This window comes from Oreochromis aureus, linkage group 14 (assembly GCF_013358895.1).
Source record: "Oreochromis aureus strain Israel breed Guangdong linkage group 14, ZZ_aureus, whole genome shotgun sequence".
Taxonomy (NCBI): Eukaryota; Metazoa; Chordata; class Actinopteri; order Cichliformes; family Cichlidae; genus Oreochromis; species Oreochromis aureus.
Window position 1 is genome coordinate 13236329 of NC_052955.1, and position 15755 is coordinate 13252083.

Genomic DNA, 15755 nt, shown 5'->3' on the forward strand with positions numbered 1-15755 from the left:
CCTTTCACTTGAGAGCTGCTATTAAAGGAGAAGGGACAGGAACATTTGGAGAGAAACTACATAGAAATCTAGGGGACAATGATGAGGGGCCTAGAGAGAGCACAAACTAGAGATTACATGAGAGAAATTGAGGGAGGAAAGGCTAAATAGAAACTTTGTGTGAAGCCCCTGGCGAGGTGCAGAGCGAGGAATAAACAGAGAGTAGATGTTGGTTGAAAGATTGGGCAGCAGGAGACGTATTACTAAGAATCTGTTGGTTGCTACAGATGTTGTTCTGTGTGCAGCCATTTCTGTTTATCACTTTCCTCTCCTCTCCCCAAGTCCTTCTTCTCGTCTCAGTTCTACCTCTTCTGTCTAGCCTAAATATGTCAGAATCCAGCCACGAATACCTGGCAACAACTTCCTTTCACAAACATCCCCTTGTCTACCCATCTTCCCTCCCTTACAATGCCTCAAGCTTCTGTTCATTAGCTCTTTTTTGCTGTTACTCCCCGCTTTAATTCATTTTACTTAGTCTTTATGGGTTTACTTAGCATTTTATTTGCCCATAAAGGGTGATATGAGTAGGCACTTGTTTTTCAGTAGCACAATCTGCAATTATTTTTAACAGTACTGAGTCCACAGATGCCTGTGTAATTTGTTAGTGTTCCTCTCAAGAAGGCCATGGTTTTTTTTCCCTTTTACATCTGCAAGGTGGAACATTAGGGCCCACATGGTCTGTGTATTTCACAGCCTACTTGTGGCGTAAAACAACTAGTCTGAATAGTGTGTTCTCTTGTGTTTGTGTTCTCTCAAACATTAGCTGTTGTCGTTTCCTAGGCAGGTGTGTAGCAAATCTGGGAAATAGATTGTTAAAGACCTTTGCAAACTCTAATCTCACTGTTTGTATCAGTCATACATTTGCTTTTGTGCTTCTCCTCTTCGTGTAGCGTTCTGTCTGTGGCCAGGCTAACTGATGACCCATTAACCCTCGTCTGGCAGGGCTTTAACTATCAGACAGCTTGTACTGTACTTTGGCCGCTGGCTCCCAGTTATAAGGAGCAAAAGAATAGCAATGTGTCACCCTGATGTACTGTGAGTCAGTCATTGACTGGTAGCATTGTCAGATGCTTTATAGTCTACTCTATTTGCAGCAAGTGGATAGGGGTTGATCTTACTCAGCTCGCTCATAATCACACCATGCCTTGGATGCTATTTGTTTTATTCACTATGGTAACAAGCAACAGCATATATGGTCTGTAACAATAGTGATTAGAGCCTCTGCTTAAATTCCAGGTTCACAGATGCAGATACAATTGTGATGGGGGATGTGACGTACGGCGCCTGCTGTGTGGACGACTTCACTGCTCGAGCCCTGGGAGCTGATTTCATGGTGCACTATGGCCACAGTTGCCTAAGTGAGTTTCTTTACTGTCTATTTGGATGTTTTTTTTTCTCTCTTCATGACTCTTTGTGCAGAGAATGTCAAGTGATCTAGCATCGAAGACACCCACTTACTAAGAGTGGGATGCATTAAAAAAACAGAAGCTTCAGAACATAGACATACCAACAACGACAGACTCACAGACAAAGCCATCGATCAACGGAAAATGTTACTAGTTGGTGCATTCTTCCCAACTCTAGTATGGAAAGCATATCAGATGTTTGGAGCCTGGGCATCACATTTACTCAGCAGATCAATGGAGGACATGCATTAGGGCCGTTCTTTGAAAACCTCAAGCAGTTCTCGAGGACCTTCACCCTCGCCCCCACTGTCTGCCTTTCGCAGAACATGGGAGGAAATGTTAAATCAATAGTTTTGATATATCTCTGCCAGAACGACCTCACCTATCCCAAATACCAGAAATGACCAACAGAATTTTAATATTACTGAAAAACTCTCTCTTTCGCTCTCTGTCTCTCTTTTGGCTTTATTGTGTTCATTGTGTTAGTCTTTGTGTATGTGCTGTTGGCATATTTATAATTTGATTATCATGGAGCAATTATGTATGCAGGCATGTATGTTTACAAAAGATAAGATGTGTACCGGTTTATGCTGAGAGCAGCCCAGCAAATGCAAGGATAAAGCATTAAAATCTTTGTGGGTTGGGATGGAGATCAGATATTAATTGATGGAAGAGATTAAAAAAACAAACAAACCCAAATGGACTGCAGATCCTGAGAGAATGCGAATGTAATGGTGGCGTCGTGCATCCGTTCCTGACCTTCATCTCTCAGTCGTGAGGACATCACTGCACTGTTTCCCCAAGATGTCAGCCACCTGTGGGAGATGAAAGACACGGTGTTTTGACTGACTCACAGAGGAACTCTCTCTCCCGCATTCATTCATTTCCCTTTCATTTCCTCTGCGGTATCTGCTTTTGAGAGTAGTGGTGTCCTCTCATATTTTCTAATCATAAAGCACCTCCATTTTGTGCCGGACAATATGGGCAACATCATAAAACCGTGTTTTAAAGTTCTAACATTGCTTGCAGATATGAGTTTGGGGACTTTTTTTGTTGACGTTTAAACTGAATACCACAGTAGTTGGAACAGAACAGCCTGAGATAAACTGGGAAACATACTGGAATCAAAATATAGAAACCAAAATTGAACTCCTTTTTTTTTTTATCTGCCTCCAGGAAGGAAAACTGTCAGGAGATCTCCCCAGATAATGCCAGGAAAGTTTTACTAGTCTTCCTTAACCTCCTAAGACCCGAACTCTTCCACAACATGCATTTTTAATTTCTCTTTGATATTTGGGCATATTGGGGCCCAATGAATGTAAAAACAAAGAATTACCAGATTTTTTTTTTTTTTTACCTTATTTTTGTTTTTAAGAAAAATGAGAGCCACAAATGAGGATATTCATTTAAAATTATGATAGAACAGTAGCAGTATAATGTCCTCATAAGTGGATATCAGGCCCATGTAGAGCAAAATTGAATATTTTGGTCTAAATAACCCAAAATGTGATGTCCACATATGTGGACGGCAGGTCCTAGGAGGTTAAACATCATGAGCAGATCCTCACTATTGAAGTCATTTCATAACATGGCCATGGCACCGATTTTAGAGTAGCTAGTCGTATTTGTGTGGTACTGAATAACAGATTTTAAGTTTTAATAACAGCCCAGGTAACAGTTCCCATCTGTGGACACTTGCCGTGGGATTTTTATTATATACGACTGTATTGATTGTTTTGAGCAGTTGAAATGTTGTCAGCAGTATCAGATTGTGACATTAACTTTAACTGAGAATCCTCTCATGTCCTGCTGTTAATGTTTGAATTCAGTGTGAATCAATACACAGTTTGGATTGCTCCATCAGGCAATAGAGAAGTCATTCAGATGATTGTGGCTATGGTGAATAGCTTTAGATAATAAATTTAATAAACGTATAACCTTGACTGCCCTCTACAACACCACAGTACCATATCGTATTACATTTCTATTTTTATATATTGCCCTCTTCACACACATCCGTTTTCTTGTTAAATTGAGCTCCTTTGTGTATTTTGTGTCGTTCTTGGTTATTTATTTTATCAAACTAGGTTGCTTTTTATATTTTGGCTACTTTAACACTGTAATTTCCCAACTTTTAGGTCAAATGAATGTCATATCTTATTAAACCATAATAGCATAGCAAGCATCTCTTATTTTATTATATAAATGCTAAATCAATTCTCCAATCCAAGTTAAACGCTATCACATTTCCCCACATAGATTATACAGATTATTTCAGGACCACATTTTCAATATGCCAAACGATTATTGTGGCTTATTGTTCATGAATTATACAGAGGTGCAATATCAGAATAGATTTTGTTTTTACATATTGATTTTAAACAGACCATTTGTAACCAAGCCAGTATAGCACTATGTCCAGCCTTTTGTTCAATTTGAGTGTGCATTTGTGTTTGTTTACATGGGCATTAATAAGCAGCTGTGCTAAGTGAGCTTATTGCCATGAAAAGGATAAAACCAGTGATGGTGCAAGTGAGTCGTGTCTGTCTCATTGACTGTGTCTCTGATTGCAGCACCTAAGTGCTCTCAGGCTACAATGCTAATGTGAACACAGATCGATGTCACTTTCCTCTGCCCTTTTATGTTTTGGGAGTGTCTATAAACAAGCAACAGACGGCTGTTGGTCTCAGTCTGGATTTTTACCTATCTCCCCCTCATGATGTATTTAACTCCTTGGTTTCTCACTCAGCGTGTGGCCTGCAGCAAACCCCACTGTTTTAAATATGTATCCATCTGTTCTCCTTTACTCTGTGCTGAAATGTGAGCCCATTCATCACCTCTGTTCCCAGTTAATTGACAACCTACCCTTCACACTCAAACTAAATACCCATAACACACACTCGGTATCCTGTTACTTTTTCCACTCCTGCCTCCTATTCCAAAGCATTTGCTCTTTATACAGTTTATTATAAAATCATCTGCCCACACCCCCAAATTAAATTTCTCTCTTTTCCAGCCTACTTTCATGGGAATGTTTCATTCTTCTCCTATTTCCATCACAGCTGCCTTCAGTCCTTTGTTAAGACAGCTCTTATGTTTTCCCACCATCCCCTCTTTATTCACTCCCTATTATCTGCACATTGTTGAGCCTTGCTCCCATATCGCTCTCTCTCTCAGTGTTGCTTTAATCTAGGCCATCAAGTGAGCTGCACTTGTTCATAAAGCATTTCAACCATAATGGGCCATTTGCTTAATTGTAACAAAAAAAGTCCCCTCGCTTCTGATCTGCAAATTAACTGTAGCACGAGAGGAAGACCGATTATAATGATCAACACAAACAATAATTCTTCGTTCTTATCTGTGCCCTTTCCCCCCTTGTCTCTTGGACTCTCCCCTGCTTTATTCAGCATCTAACTCAGCATGTCTGTAGCTACGTCTCCCAGGCCCGGGCGCGTAGTAAATGGTCTGTGAAATTAATGGCATTAATAGTAATCGCGTGTGTCCTTCTCCTTCCCTAAATAATTGAGGTCTTTGCATCAGTTCCTGCACATGGTAGACTCACTCTGCATATGTTTCAGTTATGTCACACAGGTGCGTACTGTATGATCTTTATATTTGCAGTATGCTCACATACGGTTTATCTGTGTAGCTGTATTGCTATGTGTATATATGTTGATGTTTTGATGTTCCATGAATACTGTATACAGCAGTCTAAAGAAGCAGGACTGAAGTATTCATCTGTCTTTCTTTTGTCTTTGTCTTGCTGCAGTCCCCATAGACTCGACAGCAGGTATCAAGATGCTGTATGTGTTTGTGGATATCCAGATGGACAATGCACACTTCCTGGACACAATCAAGTTCAACTTCTCTCCTGGACAGTCCCTTGCACTCGTCAGCACAATTCAGTTTGTGGCGGCACTGCAGGTGATTAAGCGCTGGTTCTGTCAGACTTTGTGTGCATTTGTGTGTGATTCTCACGTCGGAGAGAGCTGACGCACACAGTTATTGTCACTTGTATTTTCCATATTACATAAAGAGTATATTTGTCTGTACAGTACAGGACACACACACACACACACACACACACACACACACACACACACACACACACACACACGTCTCTGCATTTGTACAGTATACTTTTTCCAGTTCCTGGCTTTTATGAACAAGCTCACACGCCGCTCTTAAAGCTCAGTTCAAGTGTGGGTTTGACAAATCCGGCAGCAGTTATTTTGGATTTGAAAGGTGCAATGAACTCGGAAGGCCGCTCGGTTCAGCATCGTGCTCAGTAGTGCTCTTTATATAAGCAGTGGCAGCAGCTATAGTATTAAGCTCGAGCAGCCTTCTTTCAGGCTGGCTGCCTCCCTTTTCTATAATGCATTTTGCTGCTTTCATATGCTGTGTTGAACCAGCACCACTTTGGACCTTTACTAATGCAACCACCACTATTTTTAAATCAAGCTCTACCCTCACAGGTCACATTATATGATGAGATGTTTGAGTCCGTCCATGTGTATATGTCTGCATAAGTCTCTGTGGTTTGTTTTCACGCCTGCTTCAATCTCACTCGTGTCTTATGGTGTGTAGGCTTGTTGGGGTCACACAGTACGGGCGAGAAAAGTTCACCCGTTTTCCCTGTGGACTGCCTTAAATTAGCCTTAAATCGTTTGTTTATCCTTCCGCCTCAGAACACACACACTTTTTCTTTTCTTTTTTTTTATATAATTGTTCACTCAATTGTTCACTTTCTTTTCACCTAAATGAGTACACATGAACTAGTTCATTTTTTGTGATGCCTTTTTTTGGTGCTTTGCAGAAGCATGAGGATTTAAACACCAGTGGCTGTGTTAAGAGTTATACTTCTGGGAGAAAATCATTCATGACCCTTTAAGTATCACTTGAATTTGACATTTTCAGTCTTTTAAAAATATCATATTATTATAATATTCTAAATATTTGCACCATTTTCTTGTGGTAATCCCCTATCTTCTGACTTTTAATTCTGCTTTTCCCTTTTGCATACATTGAATCGAGACCACAGACAGTTGCACGTTTTTATTCCTCTGGTTCATATTTTGAGCCCTTTCAATTTAAAATAAAACAATGGACACTACATTAAAGTGAAGGTCTCTGCATTAATATCACTTGATTTACATCAAATGTAAAATTGCAATGCAAACCTTGAAACCCATTAAAAGGCAGACTTGGCTTTAATGTAGTATCCATTGTTTTCTTTTATTTAAATGTCCTACAGCACAGAGCCTGATGGAAGATGAAGAAAAATGTTTGGTCTGTATATTTTCTGTAGGTTCAGACTCAGCTACATTCATATTCGATGCATCTCTTGTTATCTTTCTGTTATTAAAAATGTAAAAAATGAGCCATCAAAAGTGAAGAACCTGATTAAATATGTGCACAGAGAATATAATCCCTTCTCCTTCCTCCATATTGCAGGCTGTGAGTGCAGCCCTCAAGCCAGAGTATGATGTGCTTGTCCCACAGTGTCGCCCCCTGTCACCGGGAGAAATTTTGGGCTGCACCTCCCCTCGCTTGGAGCGCCATGTCAATGCCATTGTGTAAGAAATCTTATTCCTCCTGTCTCCCACCTTACGGTGTCTGCCCAGTTCCTTTTTTTTAGTTAGCACAAATTAGATAGCTGCAGAGATCCAGCATTGACTCATGCAGCCATTGTCTTTTCTCTCCTTTCCTTCCATAGTAAAGCCTGCTATTGCCATGCCCACCCATGTGGCATGAGTAATAATCTGTATGCCATAATGCCTGTCACACCAGACAGAGCTGGCTGTGATAACCAGCCATATCTGTGAGCTATAAGCAGCCAGAAACAGCCACCTTGAATAGCTTGAATTGTATGTATTCAGACACCTTTGGCTTGTTTCAAGCCAGAGTCAATATATTCACATGTTTTATAATTTACATTTAAAGAAACGCTTTAGCAAAATATGACACCTACTATACTGTGCCATGGTAAAGATCGACAGGTTTCCTTAATATATTAGTTTGTCTGTAAATTTGTTTCAGCTTGTGTGATTGCCCGTTTTAATTTCTTATTTTCCCTATTTATTGAATCTTAATCAGAAAAAAAAGATGATGCATCCAGTCAGGAGCTGCATGTACCCTAAAAGACTTCTTCCTGTGTATTTTCACAAAAACACCGTTCATGTGCGATGTGTCAAAGTGATGCTTATTTTGCCTGTGCTGCAGGGAGGAAAGTGCTTTGGCAAAGTAACAGGTCCAACTAACAAACAACACCTCCGCAGCTACTGTGTGTCTATACATCTGGTGCTGGTCTGCAGTAGATAAATCTTATGCTTTGTAGTGCACAGTGAGATGATGTTCCCTTGATATAATTATGCCTAGGTGCACAGCCCCATATGTCTGATCTGCACACATCTAATGTTTGTCCATGCGATTAAAATCTCCCAGTGCATAACAGCTGCACAAGGACGGGCTTTGCTATATGCATAAGTGGATACAAAAGTGATGTGTACTGTGTCTGTTTCAGTGTGTCTCTTTGTATGTGTGAAAGCTGTGGAAGGGTCAGAGTGTGTTTCACCTTCTAATCCAATGTGCATTGTCTTTGATGTGTCAGCTGGCTTGTGCAGAGGTGTGCTGGGAGAGAAAATCGATTAGCCTACCTGAGGGATGTATGCTGCTCTCTTTCTCATTTAATCCACACGTGTTACATTGAACACATGAGCAATGATGAGGACTTTAACCTCACTGGTAGCACCATCCCCTAGTGTTAAATTTCAGTCTAAAAATATATAGCTGAAACATTTTATTTTTATGTGACAGCTATATCGGAAGTACAGCTACAGCGAAATGGTTTCCCTCTGCTGATCAGTCTCCTTTTACTTTAACGAATTATTCGGGTAATGGCACTTTGATTGTTCACTGTCACTAACGAAAGCAGAGCAGATCTGCTCTTAATATGATTTCTTTTTTTACAGTGCATGGTTTTGTTCAGCACCTGTATTATAGCAATAAATGAATATTTAATATCAAGTCATCCTATATGAATTCGAAATGAGCAAAAAGTGGTGTGTGCTCAAGCTGTAATTGCATTTTATCAAAGTTTTGACCCACTTGAGCAATATGGAGAATGAATAGTGATGCATTAGTCTTTAAGGGTGATTTTGAAGCTCTAAAAGGTCTTAGTCTTTGTCATTTCCATAATGAAAGTATTTTTAAAGTGTATTGAAATAGACTATGAGAAATGGCCATTCGCCCATTTCGATCTGCCACCTCTAGCTCTCACTCATAATAGAACAATATGAAGATGTGAATGTGAAAATAGGCAGTTGCGTAACGCACAGACACACAGCATTCTGCCATTCTAGTGAGAGCACTTTTGAAAAATAAAGAATATAGATAGAAGGACTGTGGTCATAGGGAGAGTTAAAGCACACCAACCTTTTAGAGCCGCAGAGTGCTGAGGACAACCGTGACTGAAATGCAGCAGGCTTATTGTTGGGAACATAATTATACGAGGGCCTTGGATGTTTCTAAGCAAAGAGAGGCAGTGCAACAGAGGCTCTCCTTGAGTTCATTTTGTGCTCAGTGTTATTACACAGATGCAAACAGAGACAAACGTGCTTACACACAATCATGCACTTGCTAACAAATAGAGCCTCGGCTAGTTGTGTCTCTTGGTAGCCTGTATGGCAAACCACCCACTGCCTGCTTTGGGCCACTCTAAACACTGACCAATTAGTGGGTTTAATTGCACGTCCTGACACAGTAGGCCTTTTGAGACCCCTGCTAAGTAATGAGTAGGGGTACTGACCTTAGTCCCCCTCACACTAACAACAGGATTCTTCTCAGCCTGACCCCAAGGGGCGTTTATGTAAGAGACCTTGCATTTTCAGACACCTCCATGTCACTCAGTGTTTGCGGTTTGTGAACTCCACGTCTGCTTGCGCTCTGGCGAATCCCCAGCACCAGACCCTGGGTTAATTGGAAGAGCTTGTATTCTCTGTAAACAGCATGCTCCGCTCGTTGAGGTCACATTCCCAAACAGCAGAAGTGGGCAGACCCTCCACCCAAGCCGTAGGTCTTCTGTTAAGAGGCTGCAGACATAAATTAAAAGACAATGTTAAAAAAAAAAAAGAGAGAAAATGCTGATGGAGAGAATAAGAGAATAGGTCAGCATTTCTTATGGCTGCACAATGAATTTTAATCGTCTTCGGGGAATTTTCTGTGCACACTTTATTTTTCCTCTCGTTTCATTCACCTCAAACATTGAATTGATTGGTATCTTTCTACAGTTATCTTGGAGATGGAAGATTTCACCTGGAATCAATCATGATTGCAAACCCAGACATTCCTGCCTACAGGTATAGTCACATATTTCATGTATATCTCTCTTTATATGCTGACATCAGATATACAAAATAGTGCAACGATTTGATTATAGCACTAGTGTTAGTTTGATAATTTGGGAGGAAATGATGTAAAATAAGCTATTTGTAATAATTACAGTGAAAAAAGTGAAACTTTTTTTAAGTACGGAAGCGATTTACATTCATAATCACCTTTTTGGATCCTCAAATTATGTTTAAGGCTCAGAATCTCAAGATGCTTTTTATTGCTGTTTAAATTTAAAAACTGCTTGCGGTCCTGATTATTCACCTTATCGCAGTGGCATGATAACATTATGTGAAGCTCAAGTTCTGTTTTGATGAGGCTTGTTTGCATGCAAAGTGAAATTGTGTTGTTATAGACATATGCACTGCTGCACAGATCACAGGTCTCTCTCATAAACAAGATTCTAATCTCAAGTGTACCCCTTGTACCAGAGAAAAGGAGATTAGATGCTCAAAAATACATCTATTTTCCCTCAGATACACTAACTCCTGTTGTATTTGATGACTTTTTGTAATTGGATTTTTCACCTTTTTTTACTTTTTTTTTTTTTTTTTTGCATTTCTGTCCTTGAGATTGATACCAGAACAATAGATTGTAATGTGTGTAATCAGGTTCATCCTTTTAAAAGTATCGGCACGTCCTGTTCACATCTGTGATTTTCAGCCTTTTTCTGCCTGGCTATGTTTGTAGATACGACCCCTACAGTAAGGTGTTCTCCAGGGAATACTACGACCACGAAGCCATGCGAGCTTTAAGGCTCCAGGCTATTGACAAGGCTCGACTGGCCCAGAGATGGGGACTGATCTTGGGTACGCTTGGCCGACAGGGCAGCCCTAAAGTCCTGGAGGTGAGTTTGCATCCTCATTTCAACACTCTACATGTCCCGAGGCCATTTGTGCAACGGCTTGTAATATTTCTTAGCGCGAGTTTTTTTTGACAAGTGATTTGGTGACATGAAGTACTAATAAGACAAGAAGTCGTCACACTGGGAGCTTGTTATTTCAAATTTAGGATGATGCAGCCAAACAGCCATAGAAAATCTTATCCTTGATCTCGCTGCTGGCTTCAAGCTTGACTGTATTTGAGTGTTACTAGTGATGTATGATTTTGAGCGTTTTCTGTTATTGCTTCCACAATACAAACATGAAATAAACAACTACAAATAAACATCTCAAAGCATAAAGAACAGAGTCTATACTTTTCCTCTGTGAAAGCTTTTTGCAGCAGTCCCATCACATTATTTGCATAAATTAACTCTGGAAAATTCAGCCACTCAGAAATGCAGCTCACGATCTTGTTCAGCAAGCATTTCTAAGCAGTATTCAACTGGTTAATTGTAATAATTCAGTGAAATGTGGAGTATTTTTATACACAAATGATTTTAGATTATCTATCAGTAACTGTTTAAGGCTCTCATCACACTTTGTAGGTAAGACAAACCTTGCTTAGACAGAACTATTGGCATGAGAATTCATAAATAGTATAGTAAGTGCACACGGTCAAAGGCTGGTATATTTGGTGCAGACTCATAAGTGAGAAACTCGGAGTCTGTGCAAGTACAAGATATTATGTATTAGCATGTGTGAAGGTCTCTCTGGTCACTCTTAACTTGCAGCTGGCCCTCCTGATTTGCCCTCTCTTCGATTGCCAGTTTGTTTTTCTCCTGTTTGTTCCTTTTCTTTGTTTTGTTTCCCTTTCTTTTCCATACTGTTTTGAATTTTACTTCAGTGCTGTATGGATTGCTGTATGAAAAACTGGAGCCTCCATCTAAATGCTAGATGTAAATGGTTTAATACTTCCTCAGCGAGTGTACATCCATAGACTTGACTTGTTTGCAAATATCCAGACTCAAGAGATTATGTTAGCACTGATGTATAAATGTCAACTAGAGTGAAAAGTTTAATCTTTGTGTTGCATTTCGGGGGTGGATTTAAAAAAAGGGATTTGAATACAAACTCACCAGAGATCTTTTAAGATTAGGAGGTGTAGTGTCAGATAACCTCTCAAGTAAGGGGGCAGAACTATCTGATAAGAGCACAGTGATCTAAATGTTGCAAGATACTCCCAAGGACAGTGGATAACTGTCACATTTTACTTATATCTCACCAAAGAAAGATTTATGGGATATCTTCTGGTTTGTCTGCCTTTTAGATTCCCAGGTAACGCCTCAGTCCGCTACCCACAACTAAAAAGACAGAGTGAGAAAAAGAACCAAGTTCCTTCATTTGGCTAAACAGTTTCATTTAATGACATGTTTTATAAGGTCTGGTGACTGGGCTTGTGCCCACTGGGCTTTATTCACCGACCCTGAGGAATGATAGCCACATGTGAGACTGCTACTTGCCAGTCACACTGTCTTTGTCTCACTTGTTTGTCACTTTTCTGTTGTGAAAAATCTTTTTATAATGGTAGAGTTCAAATATCTTTATGGAGTCAGCGCTGCACAGTGCACCAACTGTGCATCCAAACTCTTGGCTGGACTGCCCTTTTCCAGAATTGCCAAAGTGAATTTTACCGGATGGGTGTGGGGGACACTGATATTTGATTTGATATACCTTTATTAGTCCCACAATTGGAAATTTCATGTTAAGGCTGCCGACCTATTGCATGCAATGGCGGCGCCATCTTACCCTCCAACCATACATACATTACACAAAAACATCACATGGGGAAGACAGGTCAGAGAGGTATAACAATGGAAAATGCACCACATGAGGAAAGATAAGGAGAAAAAAATAACTCCCCCCAGACTGAGCTCGAAGAGGGAGATCAGTTTGAGAACAGAAAAAAAAAACACCTCTGCACATCGCACATGAAAAAACTCTTAATACACCAAAGAAACACATGACAAGCAACAGGGGTGGGTAAAGGGTGAGAGACAGCCAATGTAGACAGTACATCCGGGCCTGCAGCCTATGCACTGGTCTCCATGATCCACCGTCAGCATCGGAAGGGAATAAGCGTCGAAGGCGTTTGGAGGGGGAGGGGGGATGAGTGTATATCTGCATGTGTATACATGTCTGTGTGCGTGTGTGTGTATGTGTCCAGAGTTCAGCTGAGACAGTGTCCTTCGCCCTGCCAGGCTAAGTAAACAGTCTTCCAGCCAACCCAGGTGGCCTTGCATAGAATGGGAAGAACAGACTAAACACAGTCCATTATCAGGGTGTTGTTGTTCAGCTCCAGCCTTGAGACCACAGCTGGTGCCAAAGGGGTATCCGCATGAAGTAATGGTGGTTTTTACTTTAGTGCAAACAACTCATATGAATTTCAAAGCTGTTCTAACACACTGGTCTCTCAATCTCTCGTTGGAGAGCCGTGAGCTTCTCCATGATGTTATCAAACTTACGCTCCGTGATGTTGTCATTCTTGTGCTCAAAGAGCCGAGTTCTGAGAACTCACGACCGCAGTGAGCTTCTCCAAGATGTAATCCAGTTTGCACTCAGAGGTCTTATTCTGAGTATTCACGGCAGCCGTAAGCTGATGATTCAGTTGCTAACTGTGTTGGAAACCTTCCGTGCAGAAAAAGCTCAAAACTATTGTGGACAATACCTCACCAAGTAAAGTGTGTTCTGAGTAGTAGCTGGGCTGATTTATTTATTTTATTTTTTAAACCTTTGTTCTGTCAAATCTATGGACAGAATCTCCAGGTGGACTTAAAGAGTGGAGAGAAACCAGGCACATTAGAACTGCAGCTTTGCTGGTGATGTAATTGTGTAGGTTTCATCAGACTGTTCAGCACCCGATCTAACAGTTTACTGCCAAGCCTGAAGTGATTGCGAGATTCAACACTTCCATGTCTGACGATATAATACTCTGCCTGAAAACACTGGATTTGGGGATGGTAATTAATTATATTACTAATCAAAGGGTGGGGATCATATGGTCTTTTTTTATAGTGACCATAAAATATTAGATTGACAGATGAGTTAGTTAATCCACCACAGTAATGCAGACACTGTACAAAACATTTAAATGAGCCAATCTGAGGCACAAATGCTCAATCTAAATTCCTGCCCTCTCCTACAGCTTTAAGCTCTAGGTGGAGACTGCGAGAATGGGATTTCAGTTGTAAGTGCCCAATAAAGAATTATCTTTAGAGTGTGCCTGGACACATGGCGAAAGGATGAAGAGATTGATCGTCTGTATAGAGGCTGGAATAGTACACTATGCACTTTGCTCTGAACATAGCCAGTTGGTTTGGGGGTCTAATCTTTAAGCTTCCCTGTTGAGGTGTTGAGGCCAGAGCTAATTGGAAAGAGATTGAAGGGGAGAATCACATTATACTGGATGGAGTGTAAGATGCTGTTTCCAAAGTGTAAATGTGCATTAGCAGAAAAAATAAATAGGCAGAGATGCGATAGTTCAAAGCTTGATATCCAGATGAAAAAGTCTAGTCAAGCTGAAACTGTGAAAGAGCAAAACCTCTGGAGTGATTATCAGCACATGTTAATGTCATGCATCATGTGACCTGTACTTTATTATATGTGACTGAGTTTCACAGCCATAGATTGTTGTTTTATGTGTAGAAGGCAAAATTTTTTTCATCTCTTTTTCTTCCAGCACCTGGAGTCAAAGCTCCAGTCCTTGGGCAAGTCCTTCACTCGAGTGCTTCTCTCTGAGATCTTTCCCAGCAAACTGGATCTGATACCAGATGTAGATGCGTGAGTATTATAATGCATACACACAGTTTTTTTTTCAAAATGTTATTCATTTGATGGTTTGTTTGACACTGTCACAATTTAAAAGAAATAATTATTTTTTGCCCAGACATATTAAAGACATATATTTGATCAAGGAAATGCATACAACTCTAGAAACACAGTATGAAAAATAAGCATTCAAGCTTATTCATTGGTATATTGAGTCCCTGAAAACAGGGGAGTCTGTATGAAACAGCCATTACTTTCTCACTGTGGTGTTGTGGTTCAACTTCTCAAATTAAATCTGAAACTCTGCCCTTTAAACCCAAATTCCTGAATATGCGTTGCAACAAATATAAATATGGACTTATTTACACATGCGCTAACGCATGCCCTAATTAAAGCGTGCTCTTCATTTAGTTAGAAATGCTGAGCCGAAGCAGAGGAAGCAAAATGATTTCTCATATTCTCTTGCACTGTTTTTCATTCTGTTTTGTGCTCTGTTTTTCCTTGTTCGTGTGCTATGCCATACAGCAACATTAAATCCAAAAATTAATTAACCTACACACATCCCTAAAACTCCTCCTTTGGCTCTTTGTGTTCTTCATTTGCCAATTCTTTATCACTGCTGTGTCTCTCTGGTATAAAGGCTGGGTAATTTATCTTTCACATCAAGGACCCTGCCAGAAATCTAGTGTTCAGCAGCTAGTAGTCACCTAAAATTTGCAATCAGCAGCATTTGAAATGTATTCTGTAAGCATCACTGCACACTTAATTGGGTAGTCAGCATAATTTGCAAATGGGTGCTATAACAGGGAGCTGACAAACAGAGTTTATAGCTTTATACACAAAATTGGCATTCAAGTCCTGGGGAGAATCCATGATTTTGCATATGGCATAAAAGCAAATGGTCCAATGTAATGAACTTGAACAAGCCATAAAATTTCAGTTTGGCACAAAGTGCATTGAAAAGGGATCTTTATACACAAATCATACATTGAAGTGCATACTTTCAGTCTGTTTTGCAGTAAAGTTAAAGTAGAAAGTACATCAACCTTGCCCTTGATGAAGATTCAGGGTTTTTTTCTTTAGGTTTTACTTCTGTTTATGTAAGAATTTTACTTGTGAAGCCAGGAAACCTGAAGCAACTTGATAAAGACGCTCTCATTCCCTCGTACACTAAGGTCTTGACTTTAACAGCCTGATATGTGTAGTGGCAGGTCCTGAAGCATTCTCTGCTGTGTAGCACTGTAACCCAGTCCAGCAACTTACAGGTGTCTTT

General features: G+C 40.2%; 1 protein-coding gene across 2 annotated transcripts in view; it reads left to right on the forward strand.

Annotated features, from left to right (window-relative positions):
• dph1 (diphthamide biosynthesis 1) overlaps nucleotides 1-15755 on the forward strand; it is a 63070-nt gene that overhangs the window by 37677 nt on the left and 9638 nt on the right. For both annotated transcript variants that reach the window (XM_031759802.2, XM_039598331.1), the window contains 6 exons: nucleotides 1276-1397; nucleotides 5215-5369; nucleotides 6900-7021; nucleotides 9734-9802; nucleotides 10524-10680; nucleotides 14394-14494. In XM_031759802.2, the coding sequence (XP_031615662.1) occupies nucleotides 1276-1397; nucleotides 5215-5369; nucleotides 6900-7021; nucleotides 9734-9802; nucleotides 10524-10680; nucleotides 14394-14494 (726 nt within the window). The remainder of the gene's footprint in view (nucleotides 1-1275; nucleotides 1398-5214; nucleotides 5370-6899; nucleotides 7022-9733; nucleotides 9803-10523; nucleotides 10681-14393; nucleotides 14495-15755) is intronic.